Source organism: Oncorhynchus mykiss, chromosome 10 (assembly GCF_057628025.1).
Source record: "Oncorhynchus mykiss isolate SJ-2025 chromosome 10, ASM5762802v1, whole genome shotgun sequence".
NCBI classification, from domain to species: Eukaryota; Metazoa; Chordata; class Actinopteri; order Salmoniformes; family Salmonidae; genus Oncorhynchus; species Oncorhynchus mykiss.
Window position 1 is genome coordinate 65,627,124 of NC_143031.1, and position 25,258 is coordinate 65,652,381.

The 25,258-nt window shown below is 44.0% G+C and overlaps 1 protein-coding gene across 21 annotated transcripts in view; it reads right to left on the reverse strand.

Annotated features, from left to right (window-relative positions):
- Nucleotides 1-25,258, reverse strand: part of LOC110533185 (teneurin-3) — a 411,381-nt gene that overhangs the window by 39,868 nt on the left and 346,255 nt on the right. For all 21 annotated transcript variants that reach the window (XM_036933615.2, XM_036933616.2, XM_090187570.1 and 18 more), the window contains 3 exons: nt 19,121-19,252; nt 18,723-18,858; nt 16,682-16,825 (listed from right to left, as the gene is read on the reverse strand). In XM_036933615.2, the coding sequence (XP_036789510.1) occupies nt 16,682-16,825; nt 18,723-18,858; nt 19,121-19,252 (412 nt within the window). The remainder of the gene's footprint in view (nt 1-16,681; nt 16,826-18,722; nt 18,859-19,120; nt 19,253-25,258) is intronic.

Genomic DNA, 25,258 nt, shown 5'->3' on the forward strand with positions numbered 1-25,258 from the left:
TTCCATTGCCAAAGCAAGTGAAATAGATATTCTCTCTCTCGCTCGCTCTCGTTCTCTCACTTTCTCAAAAGGGTTTCATAGGATCACACAGCGTGGGAGATGGAGAGATGCATGTGTGTGTCACCACACATTTAAGAACATGACGCCTCCCCCACCAGTAACACACAACTAACTGGGTGCTGATTTGAAAAAACAGTTTGAAGACAAAGGGAGTTAAATGGGATCAGCCATATGTGTAGTTTTCAAAGCAACAAATATGTAAAAACCATCTGCACCTAGTATAAAGTGCAGTACTTCAAACCACTGCTATTCTGAAATAGCCTCTATCAATAAATACAGACCAGGTTATATACAGTTATATACAATATATATAACCAGGTTATATACAATTATCTGTATATAAAAACAAAAAAAATACAAATCATTTCTTAATTTCTAGATAAAAAAAAAAAGATGTGATAATCTAAATCATTACTTTTGTAGCTAACAATAAAAATTGCGGACAATTAAAATAATAAGTACAGCTACTTGATTGTCTGCATATTCATAGAGACATAACTTAAATATGATAAAGTAATTACACTCTTAGCAATGTGATAAAAACACTACATACAAAATTATAACATTCATATTGTTCTGATTACTAGCTATACTTATTGTAATACTTATGATAATAATAATGATGAAACAATATTATATTTATTCAATACATTATTATTTAAAAAATGACATTAAATACTTTAAAATCATGCTATAATATTGTATATAATATATAATATTACATTACATTTACAACTTAAATAATATTACAATAATTACTAAGTAACAGTATCATTAGTGTTATCATCATCCGTATCAATAGCTTCCTCAACAATGTATTTATCTTTGTGAATACATCACTTCTTAATTACTGCTCTCATTATCATCAATTATTCCCCTCCGGCAGTAAAGGAAATAGCTACCAAATCAATACATTTGCAGCGTGTCAATCATTCTATTCTCTCAGGTCTGGTGCCTTGACATTGTACCTGTCTCAAGTTCCTTTCTGCTCCATATACTTAGTGCATGAATTGGGCCAGTAATGGGCACCTCAAATGTATTACTGAATATTCGCTCTAAAATATCAACCCTGGTATAGTCAAATTAAAATGAGTGCTGGCACCTGAAATTATTTTTGCCAGCTTTTTCTTTCCACTAAAAGCACTGAATATACTATGGAAATGAAATGAACACGATTGAAATGTTTTGGGAATATTGTGGGGACATTTGGGGATGTTTTGGGAATATTGTGGGGACATATGGGGATGTTTTGGGAATATTGTGGGGATATATGGGGATGTTTTGGGAATATATAGGGATGTTTTGGGAATATTGTGGGGACATATGGGGATGTTTTGGGAATATATGGAGATGTTTTGGGAATATTGTGGGGATATTTGGGGATGTTTTGGGAATATATGGAGATGTTTTGGGAATATATGGATATGTTTTGGGAATATTGTGGGGACATATGGGGATGTTTTGGGAATATTGTGGGGACATATGGGGATGTTTTGGGAATATATGGAGATGTTTTGGGAATATTGTGGGGACATATGGGGATGTTTTGGGAATATATGGAGATGTTTTGGGAATATTGTGGGGACATATGGGGATGTTTTGGGAATATATGGAGATGTTTTGGGAATATTGTGGGGACATATGGGGATGTTTTGGGAATATTGTGGGGACATATGGGGATGTTTTGGGAATATTGTGGGGACATATGGGGATGTTTTGGGAATATATGGAGATGTTTTGGGAATATTGTGGGGACATATGGGGATGTTTTGGGAATATTGTGGGGACATATGGGGATGTTCTGGGAATATATGGAGATGTTTTGGGAATATTGTGGGGATATATGGGGATGTTTTGGGAATATATGGAGATGTTTTGGGAATATTGTGGGGATATATGGGGATGTTTTGGGAATATATGGAGATGTTTTGGGAATATTGTGGGGATATATGGGGATGTTTTGGGAATATATGGAGATGTTTTGGGAATATTGTGGGGATATATGGGGATGTTTTGGGAATATTGTGGGGATATATAGGGATGTTTTGGGAATATATGGAGATGTTTTGGGAATATTGTGGGGACATATGGGGATGTTTTGGGAATATTGTGGGGATATATGGGGATGTTTTGGGAATATTGTGGTGATATATAGGGATGTTTTGGGAATATTGTGGTGATATATAGGGATGTTTTGGGAATATTGTGGGGATATATAGGGATGTTTTGGGAATATTGTGGGGATATATAGGGATGTTTTGGGAATATTGTGGGGATATATAGGGATGTTTTGGGAATATTGTGGGGATATATAGGGATGTTTTGGGAATATTGTGGGGATATATGGGGATGTTTTGGGAATATTGTGGGGACATATGGGAATATTGTGGGGATATATAGGGATGTTCTGGGAATATTGTGGTGATATATGGGGATGTTTTGGGAATATTGTGGGGACATATGGGAATATTGTGGGGATATATGGGAATGTTGTTATACTAAGCTCCCCCCAGGATGTACGGAGCTTACCTCTGTGCTCTGCCATGCCCTGTCTCCTGAGGGACATTGGAACAAACACACACCCTGTACCACTACCCACAGGCCCTGGCCCACTCTGCCCACCCCTGCCCAGAGACTGGCAATGATTGGCTGGAGCATGACAGGAACCGTTTCTGATTGGCTGTGGGGCATCCATGGTAGACTGAATGAGAGATAGATAGAAGGAGAGATAGAGACGGGAAGAGAAAGTGGCCGAGGGTGCTGCTGTGTGGATTTTGGGTTGTGTGATGTAGCCAGTGGGGTTGTGTTTTCAGTTTGATCCAAAACACTGGGGTTTAATATCAGGCCTGAGGATATGGTGATGGAGGGGAGAGGGCTTGGGCGGCACACGTGGTGTTCTGGTAATCGCTTGGCTAATAACAACAGGAACTAATGCTAGAGGCAGTGTGTCAGTTCATTGGGTAGCCTACAGATAGGGGGTAGTTTTAGGCTTTAGAAAAAAATATATCTAAGCCTAGTGGTCTGATAAGTACAAAATAAAGAACAAGTTTTACAACATGCAGTCTTGTTTTGACTTTGTTACTTTCCTCAGTTTCTTATGATCAGCACCGCTTCACCATAACAGGGTGCTGCTGATGAGGCCTAACAGTGGATCAAACAGACTGGACCTGTTCATCAACTCACAGGGGGTGTTTTATCTGTGCTGGAGCGAGGTGTGGTGCGTGCGTGTACGAGGCAACAAGGTGTGGAGTAGAGGGGGAGTGCGGGCGGAGAGAGAGGGAGAGGAGAAGCCTTTGATCTTTATTTCATGGCTCTGGTTGGATCAAGGACACCGGGAGAGAGAGACCAGGGTCGGAGGGAATCACGGACGGCAAACGGACGCCGTTTAAAGATGGTAGCGCAGCCGTGTTGTGGCGTGGCCGAGTGTTATGAAATAGAATAACGAATTCCTTCCTGACGGAGGGAAAACGTGAGTCTATGCACAGACAACAAACATGAAACATCAAGGTATTGCTGCATATAGAAATTAATTTCTTATTTTATGTAGCAGTTGATATACAAAACATTAAGGACACCTGCTCATTCCATTAAAATAGACTGACCAGGTGAATCCAGGTGAAAGCTATGATCCCTTAAAGCTATGATCCCCTCACTTGTTATATCCACTTCAATCAGTGTAGAGGAAGGGGAGGAGACAGGTTAAAGAAGGATTTTTAAGCCTCGAGACAATTGAGACATGGATTGTGTATGTGTGTCATTCAGAGGGTGAATGGGTAAGACAAAATATTGAAGTGCCTTTGAACGGGGTATTGTAGTAGGTGTCAGGCGCTCCGGTTTACGTCAAGAACTGTTTATATTTTTGTTCAGTATTGCTTTAAAAACAATCTTTCAAGGGCTTGCCAGTGGAGAGAAAGGGAGAGAGAATGAAGAGAGAGAGGGAGAGAGAGAGAGAGAGAGAGAGAGAGAGAGAGAGAGTGAGAGAGAGTGAGAGAGAGAGAGAGAGAGAGAGATGAGGGATGGATGTATGGTTGGGTAGGTCATTTGGGTCATTCAGAAATAACAACAACTCCCAAAACTGCTGTCATCTTCAGAGCTCGCAATTACGCCTCAACCACAGCCTCCGTCAAAACTTCATGTTATTATTTCCACTTCCTCCCGACCGCCCAGCCAAACCACACCAGTCTCGTCCCTCCTTTCCCATTCCTCTTTTTCTCTCTCGCTCTTTAGTACGTTTAGCAGAACTCAGAGGACAGAAAGACGGAGAGAGAGAGAGAGAGAGAGAGAGAGAGAGAGAGAGAGAGAGAGAGAGAGAGAGAGAGAGAAAGGAGGGGGGTGGATAGATCCCATACTCTCACAGAGAATTACTAGAAGCAGCGTCACCAAAGTTATTCCACTGGGAACCAAAAGGCAGTGCAAACAGGACCAAGTCTTGGTGTAGTTATTTTGGATGGAGAGGGGGAAGAGATGAAGAGAGGGATGGATGGAGGAGAAGAGATGAGGAAAAAGGGGGGCTTTTGCTTCAAAGAAAGCACTTCAAAGGATGGCGTCACGCTGTGTGCCTTAAATTATTCACGTCGGGCAACATGTTGGAATTCTGCGCAGTCGCTTTGCCGCTTGCTAGGTTTATTAACCACGAGATGAACGATGCCATCTTAGAGAGAAACCCCTCTGTGAGTGAGCCCCTCGCACAACAAGGGTCCGCACCGCTAGCCCGAACCCCTGACCAACTGTAGCCAAGCACCGAACCCCCAGCTGAACCCCCTAAATCTCAAGTAGCTAGTTAGCCTAGCGCCCCCTGATCACCAGGCGCTTTCATCGATTAGCTGATTGAGCGGAGTTAGCGGTTAGCGATAGCAGTAGCGGCTGCGATGGATCCTGCTGAGTGGAGCTGGCGTTAGCTATAGCAGAGCGGGTGACTCAGCGCCGTGCCTGTTTGAAAGGCTGATGTGATTGGGTGATTGGGGCTGTGGAGTGGTTTGGATAGTGTGTGTGTGTGTGTGTGTGTGTGTGTGTGTGTGTGTGTGTGTGCTGGAGTACCCTAACAAAGACGGATTGGGGCTGAGAAAGCACACACTGTATATTAATACAGGTAGCAATCCCCACCTGCTGCATACATATGGTTTAGTCTCCTCTGAGAGATGTTCTGCAGGAGTTGAACTCCTATAGCAGAGTAATTGGGAACATGGGTTGCATCCCTAATGGACATGAACAGTAACTCCTCCCTTAGGAACCACGGACACGGTCACATTAGTGTAACAATGCAATAGGTCTATATGGGGTATTACAACATCAGGGTAACAAGGGGTTAATATAATCCTCTGGTTCTGCCTGAATGCATGCATTATGAACGAGTGTGTGTGTGTTTGTGTGCGCGAACGAGTAGAGACGATAAAATATGCTTGTACACATTTTCCATCATTGAGACGGAGAGAAAGCGAGAGGATAACCGTCTTGGGGCGTGTCAGAGAAAATCAGCATAATGCGCTGTAATGGAGATTAGACCTGGAACCCGGACCGCTCTAAATATTTACAATACGGAAGCTGACATCATGGTTAAACGGAAGACCATAACATCAGTGTTTTGGGTTGATTGTAAATGTAAATGTAAAATGATTGGGGAAGTTTTCCTGAAGACTGCGGTGTATTGTCCATGATGTCTATGTGTATGACGTATTTGAATAATAATGACCATTATTAAGAGAAATGTCTATCCTCACTAGAGTTCTGTTCTATTCTGATTCTATTCCATGTCCAGCCATGGCTCTTTGTGGAGCTGACTTTGACATTGACCTTGACGCCCTTCTGTTGAGCCGTTAACACTAGAACAGCCAAGACGGTCAGTCTGGCCATTTTCAATTTTGGAACATCAATAACTTCCTTTCATTAAAAACCTTGAAACCACCTTTTCCTAAATATGTGTATTTTAAACTCTAGCAATATTTTGAGATAAATATAATAAAATAAAACAAGTTTTGAGGCATTTCATCCTCAAAGCGCCACTTGGGTCAAAATGACTGTACGCATACTTAACATTAGCATAGCCTGGCCTCGACCAGTAGCCTATCAATAGACGCCAGTCTAATAAATCCATTTAAAATATAAAAAAATCACAAGGAAATACAATCATATTTAGTTTAGGAAGGTCATAAAAAAACATACAATACAATGTATTTAAAAGAACAGAATAGCATGTTTTGAGTTGTAATTATCTGTGCTTTTAGTAGGCTATGGCTGCTAATGATGCCAATGAAATCAACATGCTAGTTTAGCAGACATCACGGGCCCTGCCCTACCACAGTCAACACACATACAGTGGGGCAAAAAAGTATTTAGTCAGCCACCAATTGTGCACGTTCTCCCTCTTAAAAAGATGAGAGGCCTGTAATTCATCATAGGTACACTTCAACTATGACAGACAAAATGAGAAAACAAAATCCAGAAAATCACATTGTAGGATTTTTAATGAATTTATTTGCAAATTATGGACTCAAATGAGGAACGCAGGCATGTGGAGCTGCAGTTATTCTAGGAAAAAGTATTTTGAAAGAGAGACCATCTGTACAATTTGCAGAGTTGTTTGGCGAAAACAGCTTCATTAGAAACCTTGGAATGTGCTGTTTCTGATAGGGTATAGGAATTTGAACTCCTGGCCTGCCTGGAACTCTGTAGGAGGATTTGGTCATCTCTGTTCCCTTCTTTGTCAATGCAATTTATCATATTTTCACCCAACAGACTATTGTCAATTTAGTATTGTCTTTAGGCCACATCTATTGTTATATGTGTGGAATTAGTTTTCAATATAGTTCAGGTGTAGTTTGGATGGGCCAGCTAAGCTGTTGTCTTACAGTCAGAAAATACCCTATCATCTTATTTCAGTATTTGGTCTATGCGATTCTGACTAATCAATACATTTTCTGGCTGATTAAAAGTTACGTTTGGTGGCCTGAGGTTTCTGATGACCTATTTGAATGCTATAAATGCATTATTTGAACAATTTATTATGGAATAGTCACACCCATTTAAATACCAACGGTCAGAAGGGTACATGTAGGAAATGGGATGGGTGGCCTATTTCCTGTTTTCACACACACACACACACACATGCTCCCACTCTCAGGTGGAATTTCTGCCCTAGTCACCCTTTACCACTATATTCCTCTCTAGCGGGAAAGCATTAGATGCGTGTGTGTGTGTGTGTGTGTGTGTGTGTGTGTGTGTGTGTGTGTGTGTGTGTGTGTGTGTGTGTGTGTGTGTGTGTGTGTGTGTGTGTGTGTGTGTGTGTGTGTGTGTGTGTGTGTGTGTGCGTGCGTGCGTGCGTGCGTGCGTGCGTGCGTGCGTGCGTGCGTGCGTGCGTGCGTGCGTGCGTGCGTGCGTGCGCGTGTTTGTATGTGCTTGCGTACACACCACCTCTCCTTTTGGGACTCTGGTGTGTGAGGGGAAATCAACAATAACAAATGAACAGGGTCCTGGGGTAGGAAAACGACTCAATCAGTTAGACCCTGGACTGACCTAACAGGGAAAACACCACTGTGGCCAGGTGCTGTGTGTTGCACTGTATATGTGCGTTTGTGTGTGTAGATCGAGAACTGCAACCCATGTGTGTTTTAGCGTGTGTGAACAAAATGTGTGTGATTATTTTACAATCCGGTACAGTGCCGGTCAATAGTCATTAACCAAAATCAATTTCTCATAATAATCCTTCTGGACCTGTCACTGCTCCCCCCGCCTGTCTTTCTGTGCTAAACACCTTTGTCTGTTGGTATTTCACGCTAGTTGCTTGTCCACGCTTAATCTAGGTAATGGTTATAAGAGCTTAATCTAGGTAATGGTTATAAGAGCTTAATCTAGGTAATGGCTTAATCTATGTAATAGCTATAAGAGCTTAATCTAGGTAATGGTTATAATAGCTTAATCTAGGTAATGGTTATAAGAGCTTAATCTAGGTAATGGCTTAATCTAGGTAATGGTTATAAGAGCTTAATCTAGGTAATGGCTTAATCTATGTAATGGCTATAAGAGCTTAATCTAGGTAATGGTTATAATAGCTTAATCTAGGTAATGGTTATAAAAGCTTAATCTAGGTAATGGCTTAATCTAGGTAATGGTTATAAGAGCTTAATCTAGGTAATGGTTATAAGAGTTTAATCTAGGTAATGGTTATAAGAGTTTAATCTAGGTAATGGCTATAAGAGCTTAATCTAGGTAATGGCTATAAGAGCTTAATCTAGGTAATGGTTATAAGAGCTTAATCTAGGTAATGGCTATAATAGCTTAATCTAGGTAATGGTTATAAGAGCTTAATCTAGGTAATGGTTATACGAGCTTAATCTAGGTAATGGTTATAAGAGCTTAATCTAGGTAATGGCTATAAGAGCTTAATCCAGGTAATGATTATAAGAGTTTAATCTAGGTAATGGTTATAAGAGTTTAATCTAGGTAATGGTTATAAGAGCTTAATCTAGGTAATGGTTATAAGAGCTTAATCCAGGTAATGATTATAAGAGTTTAATCTAGGTAATGGTTGTAAGAGTTTAATCTAGGTAATGGCTACATAAATTAATCTAGATGATGGCTATAAGAATTTAATCCATCATGGCTATAAAATATTAATCTAGGTAATCACTATAAAAGCTTAGTCTAGATAATGGATATAAAAACTTAATCTAGGTAATGGATATAAAAACTTAATCTAGGTAATGGTTATAAGAGCTTCCCTGTGGTGCTTGCTTGGTCTCTGAAAGAGTTTGACTGTCTCCAGCTCTTCTGACATCAACACAACCAATTTTTTTGTCAGATTTCCAACTCAGAAGAATTGGAAAACAATAACAGCTCCCTAAAGTGAGACACTACATTAAATGACATGGCCAAGGAAAGGGAGAGGGAGAGAGAGGGAGAGTTTAAAATGGGGGAATGAGAACGAGGCACCCCGGCTTCCCCAGGTGCCAAGGACTCCAGTGGGATTGTGGGTAGTGAGGCCCACCTGCTGAGCTGGCTGCTGGAGCTACAGCACCACAGGCCTCTGAATAGGCCTGATAAGGAAAGAGAAAGAGGGGGGAGAGGAGGGAGAGGAGATAAAGGGGGGAGACAGGCCCAGAGGAAGGAGGGGGGACAGGGTTTCACCACTCCAGGTTCTTCCGTCACCACATTACAAACTCCCAACCAATCAGAGACGAGACGGTTGGTACGAGGATACAGGAGAATATATGTTAGTGTATACGCTATGAGAGAGGTGTGTGTGTGTGTGTGTGTGTGTAAAAACACCTGCCTCCTACTGCCTTTAGGTGGGTTATGTGTGAGTGAGTGCTTTTATGTGTGAGAGAGTGCTGACAAAACACACAGGACCAGGAAAAAGGGAATGACAGAGAATGAAATATTGAGAATGAGTTTGTGTGAGAGATGTCTGGAGTCGACGGGGTGAGTTGGGTAGTAGAGTGCTTCTTTTTCCCCTGTCCATGAATGCTGTCTTTCAGATTACAGACATCACTGCTTCCCCTGAGAGACCTGTCGTGGTTGCAGATGCCGGATGGACACAATAATGGCTGCCAAACACTATGCTTATCTGGACCTGCACACCCACTAGAGAAGAGGCTGGCCAGGTAGAAGAGGGTGATAGAAAAACTAGTCAAAGAGAGAAGGGGGGGGGGGGTGTCAAGTTGTGAGTCCACTTAGAGAACACACTGGTGTTGTGACACAGGAAGGAAGACATCGTCGACACAGGAAGTGTTTGAGGGCCAATCAGGGCTTTGAAGCCGGCAGACAGGAAGTTGAAAGGATGGAACTGCCTGACGGAGGAAAAAAGGAGTGAGAGCTGTGGCTTCATCTCGCCCATCTCTCTCTCCTCCCTCTCTTTTCCCTCTCTTCTCCCTCTCCTCCCTCTCTTTCTCTCTCTCCTCCCTCTCTTTTCTCTCTCTCTCCCTCTCTTTTCTCTCTCTCCTCCCTCTCTCTCTCTCTACTCTCTCTCCTCCCTCTCTTTTCTCTCTCTTCTTTTCTCTCTTTTCTCTCTCTCTTCTCCCTCTCATCTCCCTCTCCTCTCTCTCTTTTCCCTCTCATCTCCCTCTCCTCCCTCTCTTTTCCCTCTCATCTCCCTCTCCTCTCTCTCTTTTCTCTCTCTCTCCCTCTCTTTTCTCTCTCTTTCTCCCTCTCCTCCCTCTCTTTTCTCTCTCTTCTCCCTCTCCTCCCTCTCTTTTCTCCATCTCTCCTCCCTCTCTTTCCTCTCTATTCTCTCTCTCCTCCCTCTCTTTTCTCTCTCTTCTCCCTCTCCTCCCTCTCTTTTCTCTCTCTCCTCCCTCTCTTTTCTCTCTCTTCTCCCTCTCCTCCCTCTCTTTTCTCTCTCTCCTCCCTCTCTTTTCTCTCTATTCTCTCTCTTCTCCCTATCTTTTCTCTCTCTTCTCCCTCTTCTCCCTCTCCTCCCTCTCTTTCTCTCTCTCTTCCTCCCTCTCTTTCTCTCTCTTCTCCCTCTCTTTTCTCTTTATTCTCCCTCTCCTCCCTCTCTTTTCCTTCTCATCTCTCTCTTCTCCCTCTCTTTTCTCTCTCCTCCCTCTCTTTTCTCTCTCTTCTCCCTCTCCTCCCTCTCTTTTCTCTCTCTCCTCCCTCTCTTTTCTCTCTATTCTCTCTCTCCTCCCTCTCTTTTCTCTCTCTTCTCCCTCTCTTTTCTCTCTCTTCTCCCTCTCCTCCCTCTCTTTTCTCTCTCTCCTCCCTCTCTTTTCTCTCTATTCTCTCTCTCCTCCCTCTCTTTTCTCTCTCTTCTCCCTCTCTTTTCTCTCTCTTCTCCCTCTCCTCCCTCTCTTTTCTCTCTCTTCTCCCTCTCCTCCCTCTCTTTTCTCTCTCTCCTCCCTCTCTTTTCTCTCTATTCTCCCTCTCTTTTCTCTCTCTTCTCCCTCTCCTCCCTCTCTTTCTCTCTCTTCTCCCTCTCTTTTCTCTTTATTCTCCCTCTCCTCCTTCTCTTTTCCTTCTCATCTCTCTCTTCTCCCTCTCATCTCTCTCTTCTCCCGCTCATCTCTCTCCCTCTCCCTCTCTTCCCTCTCTTTTCTCTCTCTTCTCCCTCTCTTTTCTCTCTCTTCTCCATCTCTTTTCTCTCTCTTCTCCCTCTCCTCCCTCTCTTTTCTCTTTCTTCTCCCTCTCCTCCCTCTCTTTTCCTTCTCATCTCTCTCATCTCTCTCTTCTCCCTCTCATCTCTCTCTTCTCCCTCTCATCTCTCTCTTCTCCCTCTCATCTCTCTCTTCTCCCTCTCTTCCCTCTCTTTTCTCTCTCTTCTCCCTCTCTTTTCTCTCTCTTCTCCCTCTCTTTTCTCTTTCTTCTCCCTCTCTTTTCCTTCTCTTCCCTCTCATCTCTCTCTTCTCCCTCTCCTCCCTCTCTTTTCTCTTTCTTCTCCCTCTCCTCCCTCTCTTTTCCTTCTCATCTCTCTCATCTCTCTCTTCTCCCTCTCATCTCTCTCTTCTCCCTCTCCTCCCTCTCTTTTCCTTCTCATCTCTCTCATCTCTCTCTTCTCCCTCTCATCTCTCTCTTCTCCCTCTCTTTTCTCTCTCTTCTCCCTCTCCTCCCTCTCTTTTCTCTCTCTTCTCCCTCTCCTCCCTCTCTTTTCTCTTTCTTCTCCCTCTCCTCCCTCTCTTTTCTCTCTCTTCTCCCTCTCCTCCCTCTCTTTTCTCTTTCTTCTCCCTCTCCTCCCTATCTTTTCCTTCTCATCTCTCTCATCTCTCTCTTCTCCCTCTCATCTCTCTCTTCTCCCTCTCCTCCCTCTCTTTTCCCTCTCATCTCCCTCTCCTCTCTCTCTTTTCCCTCTCATCGCCCTCTCCTCTCTCTCTTGTCCCTCTCATCTCTCTCTTGTCCCTCTCATCTCTCTCTTCTCCCTCTCCTCCCTCTCTTTTCCCTCTCTCTAAACTGTCGAGCGACTGACAGATTCCTGGATTCCTAGAGGCCTTACGTAAGAGGAGATGTCTGATAAAAGACGTGTGGTGATGATAGTCTACGAGGAGAAAGCTGTGATGTGGTCATCTATCACTTAACTGCTGCTGGCCAACACTTCTTACATGTCTATCTAGCGGGGGGTGACATAATGAATGTGTGTGTGTGTGTAATGTGTGTGTTATGTGTGTGTGTACATACATGTGTGATATAAACCAGAAAGCACAACAGGCTCTCATTCAGATATCACTGCAGAAGGAGAAATACTAGAAGCTGCTCGCATTTGAAATAAATCGATGCGTATAAATGCATCTTTCAAGGAAATAAATATCTGGACATCAATCTCACAGTGAGAGGGATCTGTTAGTCAGTGTGTTTGATCTGGGTGTGTAGTGCAGTGACACGCACGAGACCCTCACACACACACACACACATCGCTGCTGTGAGGGCTCAAGTTCTCGGCTAGTGAAAGCCCTGGGGATTTAGAGAGAGGGATGACTGGTAATTTGATGGATGTGGTGACAGATAGAGGACATTGGGAAGGAGGGATGAAGGAGGGAGGGATGGAGGGAAGGAGAAGAAGGGTAGTGTGTCCTCTGCCATTGTACTGTGATATGTGACACACTTCCTGTGGCCAGGGGAAGAAGACAGAGACTAACAACGACAAGGCTGTCATTACAACCACATAAACAACAGTATAGTTAAAAACACTATAACCACATGGAGGAAAACAAAATGTATTATACAAGAACCAATATCACTCCCTAAAAACACAACCTTTTGGAACAATCCTTGGATAACCTTTCAGAATTCACAAATAAATTGGTCCACATGGAAAACTAAAGGCAGATGAGCCGTAAATTACTTGGTAACAGGAAATAGATTTATTTCCATGACAGAATTCAAAAGTAATTTTGGACTGACCAATGTAGATTGTTCCAAATACATGCAACTTAAAAGTTACATATCACCAAAACAACTTTGTTGTGGTAGCCATTTTGGCTCTGTAGAGCAGTAATGCAAGTCCTGTGTCCTATCTGGGTCCTAGTAGGTGGACTAAAGGACTGAAGGACAGGAACTATGTTGTGGCGGTCATTTTGGGGAAACAGAGACAGTACAGTGTCCTGTCCTAGTAGGTGGACTGGAGGACTGATGCACAGGAACTGTGTTGTGGTGGCCATTTTGGGGCTACAAAGCAGTAATGGAGGTCCAGTGTCCTGTGAGTAGGAGGCTGTCTGAGATGCCCCAGTAATGGGGTCTGATTTCTGTGCTAACTGATGGAGTAATGGGGCCAAGCAAAGGGCCAGGGAGGGAGATGGAGATATGGGGTTGTAATGGGGTGGTTGGGGTAGTAGGTGTGTGTGTGTCGAGGGGGGTGAGTGTGTGTATGTGCGTGTTTGGGGGTCTTGGAAAAGGAGGGAAAGTGGGATAAGGAGAGGGGTGACTAACTGGGACCCAGAGGAGGGTGGGAGAGTGGGGGTGTTGGGTCTGGGTCAAACTGCCAACTGTATGTATAGGGTGTTCATATGTGTGTGTATGCATGTGTGTGTGCATGTGTGTGTATGTGTGTGCGTGTTTGTGTGTATGTGGGTTTGTGTGTGTGTATATGTGTGTGATCGTGGTGTATGTGCGTGTGTGTTTGCGTGTGTATATGTGTGTGTGTGTTTGTATGTGTGTGTGTGTGTGTGAGATGAAAGACCAGCGGAATTCCTTCAGACAGCTGAGACTAAGCCGGAGAGTTGAAAGAAGGCTTAGTGTCACTAAAGAGTTGGATGACTGAAAGAGCAAGACCCCGTAAACCCCCCCCCCCCCCCCCTGTAACCCCTACACCACCGCCCCGGCAACCTGAGCCTGCTTGACAACGATCGCCCCCGACAACCAAACAACCGGACACGTGACTGTACGTTCATTAGCTGGGTGTGTGTTCTGTAGCGGGCTACGAGCATTGTGAGTTAATGTGTGTGAACCAGAGGATGAATGGAGGGGAAGCGTTTAACAGCAATTAGGATTCAGCGCATCAATGTCCTTCCTTCACACTACTACATAGCCTGTATTCAATATCAGACACTTTGGTCATTCTCAGACTCCTCCTCTGCTTCCCCCTCAGTATTGTGAATATTCAGAATAATGTCTATGGCTTTGATCGCTGCAGCTAGTTACTGAAGTGACTTGCTTATGACACATTTGCAGTATTTTCTTGACAGTATTTTATCATTCTGCTTCAGTTTGCTGAGTGCAGAATGTGAGTGACTGAATAAGAGCGTCTGCTACAGGACTGTGATGTCAAACATGTCATGTGATGGCTGACGGCTGGTCGTTGTCTAACGTTTTATAAATCCAGGACTTCCCATAACCCATGCATTCATTCTGCAGGCCTTTTGGCTCCCACTACAATAGCTACAACTATTTCCAACTTACTCTACTGTTTAAAGCAGTGGGATAATCTTTTCCATACTGTAAGTCTACAGAGAGTAGCAGAGGTTATGGAAACGGTAAGTTTCCTAACTCTGTAGGTATAAACTATAAACGTGAGTTGTTATAAAGGAAAGTTCTGTTTAATCATCAGTTTAGGGGCATGGGTCACACATTAAAAAGAGTGTAGATTATAACATTTTAATGAAGCTAAAGTCATATATTCTGTACATACGGTTGCAAAATTCCTGAAACTTTCAATAAATTCCCTGCTTTTCACGAAATCCCAGTTGGATCTTTAGGATGTCCCTACCCCATTGAAATTGAGAATGTTTAAAGTAAGGGTTAGGGATATATACGGGTTAAGGATAGGTAAGGGTTATGGTTAGGGTTAGAGTAGGGGTTAAGGTTAGGGTTAGGGTTTAGGGCATGGACGTCCCAAGGATACCGGATAGCAAGCAGTCTCCACCACTGCAGCCTCATCTCATCTCCAGTCTCATTACTCTGGTAGATTGGGCCTTCACTAGGAACCAGCATGATCCCCTCTGTCCCTCTGTCCCTATTGACATCCAATGTGTGTGTCTGTTATAGACTCCCGCTCTGTTAAGAGTCTGTCTGGGAGGGTATTTATGACAGGCAAATCTAGCGGACACCCGTCCCTGTCCCGGTCTGAGCTGATCTTATCTCTCCCACTCCTGTCATGGTCATTTGGTCGCCTCGACGACGGGGCTGATTCAATTAACACGTGTCAGTTTGAAAAGTGGACGGACGTCAAACGGGAGGGTTGAGGATAAGGGGAGGGTGTGTGGGGGTTTTGCTACACATTCACTTATGAACACATTCTGTCTTAACCGGATTTGACCTTCTTTAAGGTCTTTAGACCTACAGTATGTGTTAGCGATACTTAACACTCTCTCCTCCCTCCTCTCTCTCTACATCTTCCCCTCCATCTCTTTCCTTCCTCCCCCCATCTCTTCTCCCCATCCCTCTCTCTCTCTCTGGCATCTCTCCCCCTCTGTTTCTCCTGTTGAAGTGTCACTGGTCAGGGTAGAGGGTGGCATGGCTGGCATACATCACAGCTTATCTGATGTCTTGTTAATGACATGGTGGCCCGTAAATAATCTCTCTCTCTCCCTCTCCATCAAGGTCCCTCTGACAGATAAGTCGATGATGCTCTTCGTTTGGTTAGCAGTGTTTACATTAACATGGGCACTAGATGAGATATGTCGTCAGTCAGCCCGTCGTGGCTTACACACACACACACACACACACACACACACACACACACCCTCCCCGATTCATTCCTGTCTACTGTGATGTGACTTAGTGTTTTTAAAGCTCCTCACCGTGTCTGTACGATAGATAGCACCTGTAATTGATGCGCTGTTGAGCTTCCTGTTTAACAAGCTTATGTCAGCGAATAACGATAAGCCCTGTGTAAATCTGTTGAGAAGGACCACTTAGGTAGCTTCTAAAGGTGAACAAGGCATGAATTAGAGTTACGGCTGTAGGATAGGCATTAAGCTGGAGGTAGAGGTGGTGGGGGAATCTGTACGCGTCTGACGAGCAGGGGAGAAAAACTGCTCCCTCTCACTGAAGCCACGGAAGTTCAAGGCCGACCGTGGTACCGCAGGCATTATTGGCATAAAACAGGATCCTCCATTATAGTGAATGGAAAAAAATGTCAATCTTCGTGGTCAATAGTAAATAAAACGTTTTTTTCGAAAACAATCATGGTACCAATAATTGCTTCCAATACATCAGATGTATTTCCTTAAACTGATTATTTTAAAATCTCACACAGAAGTTCTAATGATAATTTAGTTGGTCATGGCAGCCTGCAGTACCTCAGTCAGCCTTCAACTTGAGTTATTCAATGAGAAGGGGCAGCACTGAGCTAGCCTGCAACGTCACTTCCTGGAATAGTTCCAACTGCGTATGTTATGTCTCCATGAGACTCCATCTTAACAGACTTCACTTGGCTTCAATGCGCTATTGAGTCTTCACATAGGAAAGAATATTGTCACATGATTGATGTGGCATTTCGCTACACTCGCATTAACATCTGCTAACCATGTGTATGTGACAAATAAAATTTGATTTGATTTGATTTGTCCATTCATATGTACAGTCCTTGGTGATGAGTGTGTTTGTGTGCATGTGTGTAAATGTGAGTTTGTTTGTGTGTGAGAGAGTGAGGGAGAGAGAGAGAGTGTGTGTGGGGAGGTCCTATATGTGCGTGGGAGCGTCCCCACGCATGTCTGCTTTGTGTGTGTGTGTGTGTGTGTGTGTGTGGTCATGTTCCTACCGTTCTGGATATCCAGTATGTGGTGTTTGTCCAGCGTCCAGCCTCCCATGTTGGACGCGTCCAGCTCATAGCCCTGCAGTGTGGCTGTCCTCTTCTCCCACAGGATCAGGTCCAGACACGACTCATACTCAAAACCCACGGACACTACAACAGGAACATGAAGGAGGGGGTCGGGTTAGCACAGATACTGTTCATGACAAGACTCCAACTGACTAACGACAAGAACAAGCCTAGACAATGTTATTGGTATTATTAGGGATTCTAATTAGTCGTCTTACACAATTACAATTCATCTCTGCCGTCATATCTCAACACCTCCACTCAGTTTGTAATAAAACTTTCCCAAACTTGATAATCATCTCCTTACAGCTCTTTTTAAACTTCTATCTGTCTTCAGCCGATCACATTACGACAAACCCCCCTCCGAGGGGGCAATAATGGTGCAGGCCAAATTACCAGACAAACATAATGCAATTGGAAAAAACAAATGCTGACGAAGGGGAGGTTAGAAGGTGAAAACCCAATCAATCAATATGACTTGGGCCTGGGCCATTTCTAATAACACCCTCCTTCTCCTTCTCCTATCTCTTCCTTCCTGGCAAAGCAAGAATACATTAGACTCAACAATAATAACGCTGCAGCGTCTACAGTGTCTAACAGTTTGTTTATGTAAAGGCGGTCATTTTGTATTTATTTACACATGAGAGAAACATGGGTAGTTTTACACTGGCCAGCTTCCTTTCCCCCCGTCCCCGATCCCCCAGGACTGAAAATAACATGCCGCGGCATGTCTGTCTGCCTGCCTGTCGGGGACTCAGAGTGAAACAGCTTGAGCGTAGGGTGACAAGTGTGGTTGGGGATGTCATTGTGAGCACAACCATCAACGGTCTCCAGAAGCAGCTGCACCGCCCGGCTGTATTTTAGTTAGAAGGAAGCCATCTTTTGCCATGACCTTCAGAAAGCTGAGCGTGTGTGTGTGTGTGTGTGTGTGTGTGTGTGTGTGTGTGCGTAAAATAAAGAACAATGTCTTCCTCTCTGCGGTGGTAGTTGTGTTGTAGAGTTATCATATGTGTGGAAAGAAAACACATAAAGAAAGAAAAAACAACAGAGAAAAAAAAGAAAAAAAAAAAGAAAAAAAAGAAAAAAAAAAAAAGAAAAAAAAGAAAAAAAAACAGAGAAAAAAAAGAAGAAAAAAAAACAGAGAAAAAAAAGAAAAAAAAACAGAGAAAAAAAAGAAAAAAAAACAGAGAAAAAAAAGAAAAAAAAACAGAGAAAAAAAAGAAAAAAAAAAAAGAAAAAAAAGAAAAAAAAACAGAGAAAATAAAGAAGAAAAAAAAAGAAAAAAGAAAAAAAAACAGAAAAAAAAGAAAAAAAAAATAAATAAAAAAAGAAAAAAAAACAGAGAAAAAAAAGAAAAAAATAACAGAGAAAAACAAGAAAAACAAGTGAAGAACGACCAAAAGCAGCAGTTGTGTTTTGCGTGGAACTCATTAGCATATCGTCGTGGAGACAGACATCACACAGGCTGATCTGAAGGCCTCAACGTTCCGTATTAGACCAAAACACTTCCTTCACCGTTCAGCCCACATATCGGACTGAAGTCAGGTCTTTGACAGCAGTCTGTTAGGGGCTTCCTTGGCATTTACAAAGAGCTGTTTAAGCAAAAGGCACATGTCATGTATGTGCTCTACACGGGCTTAGGAAAGGAGGACAAAGGAGTACGCCGCACGTTAGCGTCACTGAAGAAATAGTATGTGTGTCTGCCTGTCACCTTTCATGCCCAAGAGTTTATGCCCTTTGGGGATAAATCAACCTGAAAGGGACATTTCAAAATGTGCGCACCACCCCAACATCAACATATGTGAAAAGGCCGCGTTTCTATGTTTTGTAGTAACAAAATAGAGGAAGATATCTATCTTTTCCCCCACAAAACATAGAAACGCACGTTGATGTTGGGTTGGTGCTGGAGATGATGAATATGAACATGTTTTCAATTTCCCTTTAACTCGTGGCGTACTTTGGCCTGCTCCACAGTACTCACCGACTGCCTCAGACAAGCCATAGACCTTCTGGTTGTAAGCGTCTGTCTTGTCCCAGATGAAGGTGTAGGAGAGGTTGGGCTGGGCAGGGAACCACTTCTGGAACAGACGCCCCACCACCGCCACCATCAGGTGCACCTGGAATAGATTATGGAATAAACTCATTTTCAGACGGGCATTATAATGGCCACCTAGGGCAAGACTGACTGTACATTTTGCACTCAAAAGGCATTTCACATCCAAATAAACTGTAGCCCTGGTTTTGTGTTAGCACATTTACTCAAATGTTCACTGTATTTTGTATTCACTGTATTTTGGTCTGAAATGTAACACCTACAAGACCTACGGAGATAGCAATGCCAGTCACAATTTAGGTAGAAAATAAAGAAGAAATCCCTACCTTCATGAGGTTGAAGGGCACACTGGCCTGTGTCATGGTGACCTTGAGGACAGGTTTGTAGCCGGCCGCCCGCGAGGACAGGTACAGCAGGTTGAGGTCGCTGCCCGGGATGGACGTCTCCTCCTGGAGGACCTGTTGGGGGGGACGGGGGACGGGACGACACATCAAAGGAGAGTGGGTCAAGAAGGGTTAGTACATCTTAGCACACCCTGAGAGGACTGGAGTGGAGAATGTCATCTTTGAACACTTTTCAGTGAGAACATCAAAGCCGAAAGGGTTCAGAAAAGTCTCAGTACAGCTACACTCCGGGTGGTGTGGCAAAGTGACAAGAGAACGGAGAGGTCACACGGAGGCAAGAATGCTATTCATTCATCTGTGAAAACTATTTGGAGAGAAAGGAAGAAGGAAAATAGAGAGAGACAGATCTCCCTGGCCTGTTTTCTCGAGTGTAGTGACTGTCCTCGTACAGAAGGCCGTTTCATTTAACCATAAGCAGGGGTTATCTTCTGTGCAGAGCGCCTCCACTGTGTGTGTGTGTGTGTGTGTGTGTGTGTGTGTGTGTGTGTGTGTGTGTGTGTGTGTGTGTGTGTGCAGAGCTCTGCCACTGTCTATCCACTGTCTTTTCATTAGTGTAATGCTCCAGAAAGCCCTGGGTGTTAGGTGTCTCTGATGTTTTTAGCCTCTCCTAACACCAACACATTTCACCCTCTTTTCAAAGCAGGGGCCAAAGAGCTCCCTGGCTGGGATTTGGAGGGTGAGTCAGTGAGGGTATGAGGAGGTTGGAATTAAATGGAAAAGGACCTCAAATCTCTACACATCACAGGCACTGAGGGTATTTACTAAGTCCATTAGATTCCAAAGACCTATCACTCCATACAGTTGAAGTCGGAAGTTAACATACAAAACTCGTTTTTCAACCACTCCACAAATTTCTTGTTAACAAACTATAGTTTTGGCAAGTCGGTTAGGACATCTACGCTGTGCATGACACAAGTAATTTTTCCAACAATTGTTTACAGACAGATTATTTCACTTTCAATTCACTGTATCACAATTCCAGTGGGTCAGAAGTATAAAGGCACTATGTTGACTGTGCATTTAAACAGCTTGGAAAATTCCAGAGAATGATGTCATGGCTTTAGAAGCTTCTGATAGGCTAATTGACATCATTTAAGTCAATTGGAGGTGTACCTGTGGATGTATTTCAAGGCCTACCTTCAAACTCAGTGCCTCTTTGCTTGACATCATGCGAAAATAAAAATTAATCAGCCAAGAACTCAGAAAAAAAACTGTAGACCTCCACAAGTCTGGTTCATCCTTGGGAGCAATGTACAAATGCATGAAGGTACCGCGTTCATCTGTACAAACAATAGTACGCAAGTATTAACACCAGGGGACCACGTCATACCACTCAGGAAGGAGACGAATTCTGTCTCCTGGAGATGAACGTACTCAATCTCAGAACAACAGCCAGGTGAAGATGATGAAGGAAACAGGTACAAAAGTATCTATATCCACAGTAAAAATAGTCCTATATCGACATAACCTGAAAGGCCGCTCAGCAAGGAAGAAGCCACTGCTCCAAAACCACCATAAAAAATCCAGACTACGGTTTGCAACTGCACATGAGGACAAAGATCATACTTTTTGGAGAAATGTCCTCTGGTCTGATACAAAAATAGACAAAAATAGAACTGTTTGACCATAATGACCATCGTTATGTTTGGAGGAAAAAGGGGGAGCCGAAGAACACCATCCCAACTGTGAAGCACGGGAGTGGCAGCATCATGTTGTGGGGGTGCTTTGCTGCAGGAGGGAATGGTGCACTTCACAAAATAGATGAAGGAGGAACATGAAGGAGGAAAATTATGTGGATGTATTGAAGCAACATCTCAAGACATCAGTCAGGAAGTTAAAGCTTGGTCGCAAATGGGTCTTCCAAATGGACAATGACCCCAAGCAAACTTCCAAACATGTGGCAAAATTGTTTAAGGGCAACACATCAAGGTATTTGAGTGGCCATCACAAAGCCCTGACCTTATTTCTATAGAACATTTGTGGGCAGATCTGAAAACGCGTGTGTGAGCAAGGAGGCCTACAAACCTGACTCAGTTACACCAGCTCTGTCAGGAGGAATGGGCTAAAATTCACCCAACCTATTGTGGGAAGCTTGTGGAAGGCTACCCGGAACATTTGCCCAAGTTAAACAATTTAATGGCAATGCTACCAAATACAAATTCAGTGTATGCAAACTTCTGACACACTGGGAATGTGATGAAATAAATAAAAGTTGAAATAAATTATGCTCTCTATTATTTTTCTGACATTTCACATTCTTAAAATAAAGTGGTGATCCTAACTGACCTAAGACAGGGACATTTTACTAGGATTAAATGTCAGGAATTGTGAAAAACTGAGTTTTAATATATTTGGCTGAGGTGTATGTTAACGTCTGACTTCAACTGTATTCACTTTCTAGCTCTAGTCTTTCTCTCTCTGTCTCTCTCTGTCTCCCCCTTGTCCCCCTTCTCCCTCCCCCTGCTCCCCCTCTCTCTCCCCCTGCTCCCCCTCTCTCTCCCCCTGCTCCCTCTCTCTCTCCCCCTGCTCCCCCTCTCTCTCCCCCTGCTCCCCCTCTCTCTCCCCCTGCTCCCTCTCTCTCTCCCCCTGCTCCCCCTCTCTCTCCCCCTGCTCCCCCTCTCTCTCCCCCTGCTCCCTCTCTCTCTCCCCCTGCTCCCCCTCTCTCTCCCCCTGCTCCCCCTCTCTCTCCCCCTGCTCCCTCTCTCTCTCCCCCTGCTCCCCCTCTCTCTCCCCCTGCTCCCTCTCTCTCTCCCCCTGCTCCCTCTCTCTCTCCCCCTGCTCCCTCTCTCTCTCCCCCTGCTCCCCCTCTCTCTCCCCCTTCTCCCTCTGCTCTCTCCCCCTTCTCCCTCTGCCCCCCTCCGTGCTCCCTCTCTCTCTCCCCCTGCTCCCTCTCTCTCTCTCCCTGCTCCCCCTCTCTCTCCCCCTGCTCCCCCTCTCTCTCCCCCGTCTCCCTCTCTCTCTCCCTGCTCCCTCTCTCTCCTTACTCCTTCACTCTCTCTTTCTCTCCTCCCTCTCTCCTTATTATACTCCCTCTTTCTCTCTCTTGTCCCTCCCAGAGGTATTGGATCTGTCTGTATTTTCATTAGATGGGGGAGGGAGGCTTGACGTGGGTCTCAGCGAGCCTTTGATATCCAACATGGTCGCCCAATAACAACAGAATCAATCAAAATAAAAAACAAATTGAGGGTGGAAAAAGTGACGGGTAAAAGGTAACAGATTTTGTGGCCACCACGGCTTTACCCCCCCCCCCCCCCCCCACACACACACACACACACACACACACAGCCAGTGTCACCGTAACCACAGACTTAATTACCATGTGCGGCGGGTGTGTTTTCTTTCGGGTAAACTGTGTGTCCGCACATACTGTGTGTGTCCTGAACATACTCTGCCAGCAAAGGGACCCCACCCTGGTCTCCCCAGCTAGCTCTAATTACAACGTCTGGCCTAAGAGCATGTTTCTCCTGGCTTTAAACTAACTCCTGATAGAAACACTCTGTTATTACATCTTCTCTGGTGTGTGTGCGTGTCTGCTTTCTAGTGTGTGTTTTCTTTTGCAATCTAGAAGGGTGCAATTTTTTTTAACTGCATAATATAATAATAATACCAACTGGTAATTCATTAAAGGGTTTAATGAGCGGAGCCGAGATCAAACAATAAACGGGTGCTTTATTTTGACGTGCCACCCGCCATTAAAGGGGAAGTGTAATGAAAACATATGGCTATGGGGGTAATGGACTGGCGCTGTATCTTAAAGGGATACTATGTGATTGGGGCCTCATTGCCAGCATCCCGAAGTATCCATTTAAAACCACCACTCCTTTAATAACACACATTGGATAATGCCATAGGTTGGGCTTGGGTCAATAGTTAGCACAAGTACTGCCAATCCACCTTATTGGCTGAAACACCTCAACAGAACCTTTGCTATAGAACCTTTGTTACATACTTTTGTAATGTCATGGCTGTGCAGTTGTATGTTGTACGGGAACGGTGTGGAGACTGGAGAGGCGTGAGTGTGTGTGTGTCTGATCTGGATAAGGAGCCGACAACTCTGAGTAATCCAGCAGATATGAGAGAGAGCTCGGTCTGCAATATCCACTAAACCACCTAAACCAATACACTACCTCCATCCAAACAAATAGGCTGAAAACATAGCAACAGACTACACTGTTATACTTGTTGGTATCCAGATCAACTGTTACAGACAGCTAAGGCTGCAGCTCAGTGTGTGTGTGTGTGTGTGTGTGTGTGTGTGTGTGTGTGTGTGTGTGTGTGGGGGTATGCATGTGTGTTCAGCTAATAACCGCAGGCTACAGTCAACCCCATGACCCTGCTACCACCTCTGACTGGATTTGGTGTGCACCAACATCACATAGTGTAAACATCTCTAAAAGGAATATCTAGACTCAAATCACCACGCAGGAGGATTTTAGAGTCATGCCAAATGTGGTTGGGGATAAAAAAAGGTTTTCTACAGTATCTCTCTGGGGATAAACCTTAGTTTAACTTACAACTTTGATTTGAATAGATTTCACGATTGATATTCGTCTGAAAAAGCGTACAGGACCTATTCTGTTTGACACATGGAAAAGGCGATCAAGTGCTCCAGTGTCATCACTCTGTGAGAGTTGCGTGTCAGAGTGACCTTGTCTCAACTATTTTCTTCTGGTCCTTTGTGTTAGTAGAACCCGTCAGCGGTAACAACGACGCCTATGTATTGGGTTCTGGGACCTGAAGAATTTCGGTCTCTGGTTTCATGGTTTCATCCAGAAATTGAAAACCACTGTCTCATTGTGCTCCAACTGAACACACTTGGCTAACCTTTTTTTGGTCTTCTGCTTCCATTCTTTCTCCTCTGTGGAACAGCGAGCACACAATAGCGTGTTATCCCCAAGCCACATGACAGCCAAGTGTGTGTGTGTGTATGTGTATGTCTGCGTGCATCCCACGTATTATCCCAAGCCACATAACAGCCAAGTGTGTGTGTGTGTGTGTGTGTGTGTGTAATCCAAAGTACTTTCCTTAGCAAGACTGTTCTCTTCCAAGGAGGACTCTTAGTGGACATGTCTGTTACCAGTTATAGCAGCTCTCTGTGACTGACTGCTTTAGTACGGCTTTGTGTTAGTGCTGGGTTCCTTTTACTGTGTTTTCCTTTCCTCACCACACACACACACACACACACACACACACACACACCCCCCTTGTGAAGGCCCCTGGGGTATAGCTGTCCGACCCCTGCGTCCCTTTATAAAACGCTAACCTCCTTCACCACCCGCCTCTTGTTGCATGAGCTCTGAGGCTTTATAGTTCTGCTCATAACAACCGGAACTAATTCAAATCAGGACCCGGATCGTTTGGGGACTGGCTGGGCTGGGGCACGATGCCTGTTACTGTGTGCTTGTCGCTGTGTGTGTATGAGAGAGTTTGTGAGTGTTTCTGTGTATTATGTGTGTGCCTGTGTCTGATTGCTTGCGTTTCTCAGTGTGTGTTTGCGTTACTGTCTGTACTGTGTTTATGTCTGTGTGTGTTTATGTCTAAGTGTCTGTGTGTGTGTGTTTATGTCTGTGTGTGTATGTGTGTGTTTGTCTGTGTGTTTATATCTGTGTGTGTATGTCTGTGTGTGTTTATGTCTGTGTGTGTTTGTCTGTGTGTTTTTATGTCTGTGTTTGTTTATATATGTGTGTGTCTATGTGTGTATGTCTGTGTGTCTGTCTGTGTTTATGCCTGTGTGTGTCTGTGTTTATGTCTGTGTGTGTTTATGTCTGTGAGTGTCTGTGTGTGTCTGTTTATCTTTGTTTGTGTTTATGTCTGTGCGTGTTTATGTCAGTGCATGTCTGTGTTTATGTCTGCGTGTGTTTATGTCTGTGCGTGTCTGTGCCTGTCTGTGTGTGTTTATGTCTGTGTCTGTGTGTGTTTATGTCTGTGCGTGTCTGTGTTTATGTCTGTGTGTGTTTATGTCTGTGTGTGTCTGTGCCTGTCTGTGTTTATGTCAGTATGTGTTTATGTCAGTGCATGTCTGTGTTTATGTCTGTGCGTGTCTGTGTTTATGTCTGTGCG